Raw genomic sequence first — 9,968 nt, forward strand, 5'->3', positions numbered from 1 at the left:
CAGCGAGGGGAAACCAGTTATCCAGCCGTGGTGTGAATGCTGGGCGGCATGCACAGACCTTCTGGATAACCTGTGGCGGAGTACAGACAGACAGACACATGGGGCAAAAGTTGTCCAGGGCTCAGTCCAGTGAAAATATTCCTTTTGTTAGTGTTAAATCCCTACTAAAGGTAAGGATTTTTCATAAGGCTTTTCCCCATCAAAATATGGGCAAAAGGGTGCAGAGCGGTTACTGTTGGCAAATGATGTGCGCTTTGGGTGAGGATGCTTTCCAGTGATCTGACAGAAGCTGTGGGACTCTTCTGCAGCTATCCAACACAGCAGCCTGTGCTTCTCTGCCATCTCCAGCACAGCGTCAAAGCCAAAGCGTGAACATGCTGCAGCAGTTGTGTTCAGCCGTATTGGGCTTCGACTACAAAAATTGGGGTACAACTGTGAAGTCTGAGCCTGTAAAATGCTGTCAGTGTCTTCCAGGGAGTTATTTGTAGGGGGAAGGATGCAGGATCCATCCCTGGTAAGGAAAGATGTATTTCTGTGCCCACCTGCGATGCTCACAGCATTTGGGTACTGCCTGTTCAGATGTGCCAGATGGATCAGGGGCTTTTGCTTGAGACTTGGGGTCTCCTCACTGGCGAGGCTGATGGAGATGTCACCAGGGAGGGCCCACGTCTGAAAACAGCAGTGTTACTGAGACTCGCCAACATCATTTCTCCTCCCAGCTACTTCCCGCTGTTCCACACAGCTAGCCAAACGCTCAGGCGTACTTTAGATATCAAGGGTGCTGTTTCGCTCCTGTGCAGGAAGGGCAACAGATAGCTTTCCACATTATATATCCTCTTAGATCACAGACATATAACCTCTTGTTTCTCTGAGCTTCATCTGTATATGATGAGTGAGTGAGGGAGCGAGTGAGCCTGTGGCTGTGTTGCTCTGACAGGCGCCTGGGTGCTGGGTGCTGCCACTCTCCTGTGAAGCCATAGGAAATGTTTCGCTATTCAAGATAAGAAAGACCTTCACTTCCTCCTTCTGTGCTTGTAGGGCTGAGCTGCCGCTGAGGCTGCACCGTCCACCCTGACAGCCCGCTCACAAAATGGACCAGGAAACCCTGGGAAGTGTTGTCCTGCTCGCCATCGTCACCTTGATAAGTGTTGTCCAGAACGGTAAGATGAAAATAAGCATTTATTTAAGGGTTAAAAGGGAGCTGAGAAAAGTTCAGGATGATGTATGCTGATCTGATCGTTGGATAGATAATCTCTGGTTATAAATGTGTATCTGCTGAGACGTGACTTTGGCTTTAATCTTCTAAGCATAAAATTTTGCATGCCGTTGTTGCAGTACCTTGGCGGTTGCATGGTCCTACTCTGATATTCTAGAGTGAGTTTGTTATACATGTGTCAGCTAATGAAATGACTAATATTCTGAGGTACCCTGTGGCAATATTGATTTCGATTTGAGGACTGAGACCTCCTTTCCTGGCTCAAGTAATGTGGGCAGCCAGAGCTGCTCTCCAGCCAGACCCCTGCTGCCGTGGGCAGGGTCCAGGGACGCTGGGGGGGCTGTGATGGGTCAGACCTTCGCTAAGAGATGAGCGAAGGGGACAAAGCTGCACCGACTCACCAGAGGAGTCTGTCCGGGTTATTTGTGGGCAGGCAGCTCTCCGGTTTTCCTGCATCTCCAAGTCCTACCGTCCAACTAATCTCAGTAAACTGCAGTCCCAAGAACACTGCGCATTTCCTGCAATGGGGAAGTTTCCTTTTTTAGCTCTTGTTCAGATCTCTGTAGCCCCTACTATTCTTCAAGATTTTTTAAATAAACCAACAGGCTTCTTGCTTGTGCAAATCTGTTTTTAACTCGATCATCATCTCTTACAAACACTTCATCATTTTATCAGGAAATTCTGCCCAGAATACAGAGAGGGCAGTGAGCTTTGCTGCAGCCGCGCTGAGATTGCCCAGGTTGAAGGAGTCAGCAGTGGGATGGGGGGCTGATGCAAGTGCTAGAAATCTTCTGTGAAGGCTTCTCAGTATGAATGGGAGTTTCCCACTGAGCACAAACCCCATGTTCAGTCCAAGGAAATGGGCTATTCTTGGGCTGCTGCAGGGAGGGGAAGTGGTGAGAGCCTCAGCATAAGGCCGGCTGCCACAGAGCAAGAAAAAAAAGAGACGCAGACTGGTTTGGTTTCGACACAGGCACTAAATGCCATATCGTTTAGCCCAATACTGTTTTCTGGTAAATGTACAGGGTATGATGTCACCAGAACACGACACATTGAGGTCAGAGCACGTGCCGCAATTAAAAAGAAGTGTGTCAAATATATGTTTCTTGCTATTTAACCAGATGACTTTATATACAGCTTTTTCCTCTCACTCTGAAACTCGAGCATTTGCCTTCCAGCCTGACATGCACTTTCATCTCATGGAAATCTGTCTGTGAGATTATTGACCCAACAGGCCACACGGCGCTTTGCAAGGGACTTAGTGTGCCAAGCAATAGTGGCACACAGCCCTAAGCCACGATTTCAGACTTTGCGTCATTTGATTTCCTCCTCACAGGCTTTCTGTTTGGGAAGACCAGACTGATACGCAGTCCTGCAACAAATGCAATACCTAAGGCAGTAGAAATGCTTGGCAAGGGATATCAGTTATGCTGAACTCTTGCTGTGGCTCTGGTTCAGCAAAGCTCTTGGGCATCTGCTTCATTGTCTTTAAGTACGTGAAGCCAGTACCATGTAAATTAGGGTTTATATTCTCTTCTGCAGGATTAGAAAACATTTTGGGTGAATGCTGTTATTCCCAAAGCTGGAGGTGGGCTGTGGTGCTGCCCCAGTCTGACGTCCATTCACTGTCATGTTGTCCATTTACTGTTACCTTGTTCGTGTCGGGAATCTCCGTATCCTACAGAGTGACTCATGCGGCCGGATGCCACGGAGCCACACATGCAGCTTTAGGTTTTCTTCTTGCATCAGGGAGATGTTGAAAGTCAGCAGCTTTCAGGGCAAATCAGTGGTCATTGCTGAGCACATCAGGGTGGAGGAAGCAAAGCGAAGTCAAGGGAAAGAAGGGGTAACCTGCAGGTTTGCCAGCACTCGCTAGGTTGGACCATCAGCGTGTGGTTTCTGTTGCATTAACTTGTGAAACAACGAGGCTTGAACTGAAGTCTTGTACATTAACTTGACCAGAGTGGGACTGCAGTGGTTCAGGCTCAGGGCAGCCTCTGCAGCCCTGGAGCCTCAGGGCGTCATCTCCTGCTGCAGCTGAGCTGAATTAAACCCCCTCAGCTACAGCCCTGCTCCACTCAGTCATCTCATGCTGGCTTGTGAAACCACCTTCTTGCCTTGAGGTTCAGGGTACAGAGCAGGAAATATTAACCATGGTGTTGCAAGCTGCTTCACGCTATGGTCTCCCATTTTCCCAGTGCCAGGCTAACAGGATCCCAATGCTGCTGAGATGTGAGCGCAGACCTACAGTGAGGGCCACCCTTGGATGTGATCTGTCAGCTCTGCTCCAGTCCTTTGCAGGCCTTCAGCCTGGCTGAGCCTCAGGCATCTGGGACCCACCTCTTGGCCTTCCTTCTGGGGAGATTTTGGGACCCTGCAAGGTGTGTCAGGTTGACAGGGCTAAGGAGCCACAGAACTGGGGAACCACTTCCAGGGTGAAAAGCTCACTTGAAGCAGGAGGCTCTGCCTCTCCATATGATGATGACATGCTGGGTTCCCTTCTGATTCACTGCCCTCACCTTGGTGGTCCACGTGGTCCTGAGGAAATACAGTCGCTGCAGTGGGTTGGAGGTAATCGACCCAGTCATTTTCTGTAATGAATAGGTGGACATCTTATGTGTGGTGGTTGTCTAAGCTCTTTCTTGAGTCAATGGAGAAAGATCAGCACTTCAGTGGGGTGGTTTCTCTCATGCCAGTAGCTGAGGGGTGGATTGACCTCTGGAGGTGCATTTCCTCTGTTTCTCTCTGTCATCCACTGTTTACAGAAGGAAAATATCCATCTCCCTAACACTTCTCAATGTCTCTGAAGTGAGGTGAGACAAAGCCTGCTCCTCATCCATGGTGCGGGCGTACATGATAACCCTACCTCTGTCCTTTGCCCTAATGCCTAGTCTGTTGTCCAAGGATTCATACACCATGTTGGAGATGGCAACAGCTTCCAGGACAGATGCCTGGACCTTCACAGCCAGATCCTTGCCAGGAGACCCAGCACCCCCATGCCTGCCCAGCCCTGATCCCAGAGACTGGGCACCAGGAGTGTCACCACCAGCACTTCCGAGTTCTTGTCCTCAGTGACCACTGTCATTTTGGACATGTCTGTGTTCAGCCTGATGACTCTTGGCATCATGGAGCTTCTCTCCAGCAACACACTGGCAACTGGGAAGTGGCAGCACCTGCGGCAGCAGAGAGGGAGATATATATAGTTTACTCTTGGCTTTCTCTGAAGCTGTGGCATCTTCTAGTGGTTTCACGTACGTGCTAGAAGGAAGGGAGGAGGCATGCTACATATCCCAGTGAGCCCATGCAGTCCCAGACCTGCAGGAAGTGGTTTCCCAACACAGCAGCTTTGCACTGTACAAAAAATTGCTGTCCAACCTAGTCCTCTTCAACTCTCAGACACCACAGGCAGGTTAATAGCCCCATGCCAAAGGCTGGGGTGGCATGCAGATGGAGATGCTGGGAGTTCTTGGTGGCTGTGCTATCTGCTCTGGTTCCCCCAGGGCCAGGTCCTCCAGTAGCCGGCCAGTGTACTGAGCCGGTGGCAGTGGGAGGGTCTGCAGCCTGGCTCAGAGTGGGGATGCTGGCTTAAAGCACTGCAGGTTTTTCCGGAGAAAGGCTGGATGTACCCAGGGAATCACTTGATATTGGAAGGCAAAAAATTCAGTAGCTTTTAGCGAAGGCAGTGGAAGTACAAAAGACCTACTTACAGCATCAGTGAGGGGGAAAAAAAGAGGTAACTCTTCAGATTCCAGGGATTAAATCCTGCAGCTTATCAAGTTACACTTCTATTGTTATACCAACGCCTCTCCTGATGAGTTATCTTTAATATGTATCTGGCTAATATTCTAAACCATCGAGTGATTCGGGCACACCGAGATGCGATGCACGACAGTACAAAGCTTGCAGCTTGTAGCCTGTCAGGGCTCTGTCTGGTGCATTTAGACACATGATTGATGGTCTCTGGTTTAGTGTCATCAGATAAAATGTGTTTGTCAGCCACATGATACATTATCTTGAGGTGCTGCATTTTTGCAGCCGCTAACACTCTGGCACAACACTGTTGCTTAAAAGGAGGATAAAACATAATGCGGACACATAGCCACCAGCTATCAGGACCAGATTCTCAGTGGGCATTTCTGGAAAATGAAGCAGCCCTGCAGGATGTCCCTGGTTTGGCAAATGGGTATTACTGAAAGAGAAGAGACTCCCTTGTCTCCCTGCTCTATTAGAGAGTGAGAATTGGGTTTGGCAGCTTTGTCTAGAAAGCTTTTTTCCCCACTGGGGGCACAAAGGACAGGGTCCGGGCTGTACTTCTGCAGCAGGCAGAGGTGCGGGCTGCCAGAAGTGCAGTGCGGGGATGAAGCAGGGCTCAGAGGCGAGTGCCTGCTCTCTGTCACATACAAACACGGCGGGGTGTCTGAGGTGACATCGTGCTGTGCCCTTGCACAGATTTGGTTATGCTGCGGTGACAGGGCGAGCGTGCTGTCCACATCCTGCACCTCCACGCGCCCGTGTCCTCTCCTGCCGTCCAGCCTGGATGCTCATGAGAACAGAGCTGAGCTCGCAAAGCCCAGCTTCTACAGTATCTCCAGATTCCATCTCAGATCTCAGATCGAATACTCTGTTTTTTTAACAGCCTTTTTTGCTAGCAAACTGGAGCATGAAAGCAAACACTGCAATGGCAAGGGGTTCCAGCGGCCGGGATCTTCTGCCTTCGACCGCGTTTACACTGCCAAGTGAGTAGGCAAGTCCTGAGGAGCCGGTGGGGGCAGAGCGGTGCTTGTCCCTCTCTTGGTTAGGGTTTAATCCAAACCCTTTTAGGGTCCAGAGGTGGGTCCCAAATGCCCTCAGATGAAGGCTTTACTCTGCAGTCCCACTGCTGCGTGCATTGCTGTGATGTGTAGACCTGCAGTTCTCCAGTATGTTTGCTGGTGAACCCATCTCCTTTCTGGACACCGGGTGCTCTATTTGTATTGGACTTGCAGCCCTTATGTGTATTGTGTCCCTTCATTTGGGAACTCGTTCACCCGGCAGTAGGTAACGCTGGCAGTGTGGTACGAGCCCAGCCGGGGTCCCAAGGGCACTGAGCTCAAAAGGAAAGAGCCAGCGGAGAGATGCCAGCTTGCTGAGGAGCAGGTCGGTGGCAGAGCTCGTACAGACCCCTTGGTCCCTGGGCAGCTCCCTCGGCACATGGCTCTCCGCTTCTCTGCCACATCCGTACCTCTCGTCTTTGACATCCCTTCAGAGAGAGCAGAGCAGAGGGGAAAATTAATTCCAACCAAGAAGAGAAAAGAACATAAAATATTTTTTTATTACCTGTGAAGGACCGATGCTGTGCTTGAAACCGGGTGTGATGTCCAAGTGCTGCCCTTCACAGGTGTACAACTGCTGCCAAGGGCAGAGTGCTTCCCCCTCGGAGAGCATTCCCGGCTGAAGGAGGCAGCTGGAAATCATTCCTGTTCCCCTGCAATGACACATGTTAACTCTGTGAGCCACTCCTATTTGCGGTGCGATTCTCCCTTTGTTATTTTCATGCAGCTTTCAATGCCAATAACTTGATTAATATGACTTCATTACAAGGATTTTCCAAGCCAATAAAGCACACAGCATCTATTATACACATGCCATGATCAAACAGGTTAGAGGAGGGAAGCGGCTTCCACAGGTGCCAGGCATGTGTGTGGGGCAGTTTGTTTTCCTCTTTAGGCGTGACAAAGGCATCCTTTATCCCGGCCAGGAAACCGGGAAGCAGACCCGCGGGTGAGGCAGCCCCCGTGAAAAAACCCCGCCCCGCCCCCGGCACCTGCCTGCCGCAGGCAGGTCAGGGACCTCCCACCGCTCTGGGGTAAAAGCCCACCCTCAGCGGCTATAGTGCAGCCCACATTCACCCCCCCGCCATCCTTTGCTGGTGAAACACGTTGATTTTGCTCCTATTTCCTCCGTGTTCTGACTTCTCTCTGACAAATTCCTTTCTAGCCAGAACTGCGGACACGCGTACCCTACGTTTCTGGCCGTGCTGTGGTGTGCTGGTCTTCTCTGCAGCCAAGGTAACGCACCGTTTTTTTCCCCTCTTCAACCTCGCACCGCTTTCAGCAAGGGATGGTGAGCATTTTGGAGGTTACCCTCCCAGGGACGGAATTCCCCCGCAGTGCAGGGACCAGTCTCACCCAGCTGTTCTTCAGCTACCCATGCTGTTTAATTAGCATCATGCTCCCTGGCACAGTTGATGCCAACAGACGTGTTCCCAGATGTGAGTCTGGACAGTCTGGCCAGGGACATTTCCCATATAGGCATTATGGATGAGATACCTCTGTTTTGGGTGGAGGGTTTAGTGCCTGGAAGCTGGATGCTGCCTTATTCACCCCCGGGACTTGAAATGCGCTCATTTCATCAAATTGCCTTTGCAGTGCTGAGGGCAGCCCAGGAATATTTACCTGCATTTCTAAATATGATCCCTTTTAGTGCCATTTGAGTTTTTCTTAAGTTGAGTACTTTCCTGGAGTCTGTGGCTATTCTTTCTGGAAGAGAGGAGTTTTCTGACCAGAAGGGCTGTTGCCTGAAGGTGTGGGGAAAGCTGGAATTAGGGGGAAAAGGGGGAAAGCTCTTTTTATGTCCTCAGAAATGAGTATTGGACCATAGTACGTTTCTCTACCTCTTCCCAGAGAAGTGCATCTATCAGCTGCCTTTTATTGATGGTGAAAGCAGTGCCCGAGTCAGCACCCTCCTTCCTGAGCTCAGCATCACCTGCACCGCATTTCTGCAGTGGGCACGGCTGTGGGCAGCATTATACCCACAAAGCCTTCAGAAAAGCTGGTGTGAGGGCAAGTGCTCTTTTTCCCATACAAAGGTCTCTGTCCTGCTTCCAGTGCTCATCCCATAGCCCAAGGCTGCAGGTTCCTGTTCCCCGCTCCAGCCCGGGGCACCAGGTGGGGACAGTACGTACAGAGAGACCTGTGCTGGTGCCTCTAACGCTTTGTTCTACCCTTTACTCAGCTCCTGCCGCCTTTGCTGGCCTGATGTACTTGTTTGTGAGGCAGAAGTACTTTGTGGGCTACCTTGGGGAAAGGACTCAGAGGTAAGGACTTGCAGAGCCTCTTTAAAAAATCTGGGCTCTGGCAGCAGTGCTGCCTGCGATGGCTGCTTGCACAGGGTAGCGCGGGAAAGCCCCAATCTTTTGGGTGCCCGGGAGGAGGTGTGGGAGAGTGGGGAGGTGCAGAGGCACTGGGGTCAGGGGAAATGCAGGAACAGATTGGCTGCTTCAGCATCTCCTGCTCACAACTTCTGCAAACACACGTTTGCGTGTTTGTGCCGCTGTTTGCACAAGATCATCTTTTTATATTAATAAAGCTCATTGCACACACGTGGAACAAGGTTGTCCCACAGCCTGTGGTGGCTGAGAAGACATACAAGCCCTCTGAATAGCCACTTTGGTAAGCAGCAGCCTACGCTGAGCCCAGGAGGCTAAATCCAGACCCAAATGGATCCCGAAAATGGCATTTAAGAGCTCGCAGCTACCTTGCAATGCAAGACAGAGCAGAAATTTGCCCCCTCCATCTCAGCCCATGAGGTCTTTCAGCTGGTCTCAACAGCAAAGTCTGAAGTCTGAGGATGTCTCGCGTGAGGTGACGTACATTAATGAATTGCTTTCCCCCCTTCCTGTCTCCTCAGCACTCCCGGTTACTTGTTTGGAAAGCGCATCATTTTGTTCCTGTTCCTCATGTCCGTGGCTGGAATACTCAACTACTATCTCATCTTCTTTTTTGGAAGTGACTTTGAAATGCACATAAAAACGATAACCAGCGCAATCTCTCCATTGCTGCTCATCCCCTAGCTCCCCGCAGCACTGAGCGGGTCAGCGTGCTTAATATATCGATACCCAGAAGCAGCCATAATTCAACTGTTTAAGAAATGAACCCTTAACCCTTTTAGATTGCTGTAAATCTCGTGCTTGATGGGCTTTGTAGTTTGATTTAACCTTGCTTTTTCCTTCAGGAAAAAGATTTATCGTGAGCCCTGAGCACGCCCAAGGAATGGTAACAACTTCCAGTTAATTCTTTAGAGTTTTTTTCCCTAAACTGCAGCTTGCAAGCTGATTGCATGACTGGAAGAGACATTGTATGCTTCCTTCATAACTGTACTGTACTTAGCTTTTGTCCCAAAGCCCAGGAACCTGTCGGCATCATTCCTGACTGATGGCTCCCACACAGGCACAGCCTTTCACCAGCATCCCGCACGCCCCTGCCCACGCAAAGGCATGGACCAGCCTTTTCACCTACCCTTTCCCTCCCACTTGTTGATGACCGAGCTCCCGCTGCTGCAGGAAGGCAGCAAATTGGTCCCTGTCTGGTCTTCCTTGATAAATATTCATGTGCGTAACGCTCCCGACACTGATCTCATTTACACTTCAGCCTTTTTGTTCTCCCAGAGCTGTGGAAAGGGGTCTTGCGTAAGTGAGGAGCTGGTGTATTGACGGCGGGATTGGTTTTGTTTTGCTTGGCTTTGTTTAATAAAACAGTCTAAAAGGACGAAATCTGCTCCCGTCTTCTTTGCCTGGTGCGTGATCCCAATGCTCCGCAGCTCAGCAGCTGGCCGGTGAGCGGAGTGTGGGGAGCAGCACCAGGCTCTTTGTGCGAGCTGCTAATCGCCCTGGGCACGGCCTCGCAGGGACGCGAGTTTAACAACTCCCTCTCTATTAGCAAGTTCAATTTTCTGCCTCCATCACTAACAATGTGCCCCTTCAAGTCCTTACCGA

General features: G+C 50.5%; 1 protein-coding gene across 1 annotated transcript; it reads left to right on the top strand.

Moving 5' to 3' along the window:
* Positions 1 to 1,028: 1,028 nt before the first annotated feature.
* ALOX5AP (arachidonate 5-lipoxygenase-activating protein) lies at positions 1,029 to 9,349 on the top strand. The gene is made up of 5 exons (XM_009882838.1): positions 1,029 to 1,160; positions 5,853 to 5,952; positions 7,193 to 7,263; positions 8,210 to 8,291; positions 8,885 to 9,349. The coding sequence occupies exons 1-5, from the start codon at positions 1,091 to 1,093 to the stop codon at positions 9,045 to 9,047; spliced, it is 486 nt and encodes a 161-aa protein (XP_009881140.1). The 5' UTR covers positions 1,029 to 1,090; the 3' UTR covers positions 9,048 to 9,349.
* Positions 9,350 to 9,968: the final 619 nt, after the last annotated feature.

This window comes from Charadrius vociferus, unplaced genomic scaffold, assembly GCF_000708025.1.
Source record: "Charadrius vociferus isolate BGI_N301 unplaced genomic scaffold, ASM70802v2 scaffold93, whole genome shotgun sequence".
Lineage (NCBI taxonomy): Eukaryota > Metazoa > Chordata > Aves > Charadriiformes > Charadriidae > Charadrius > Charadrius vociferus.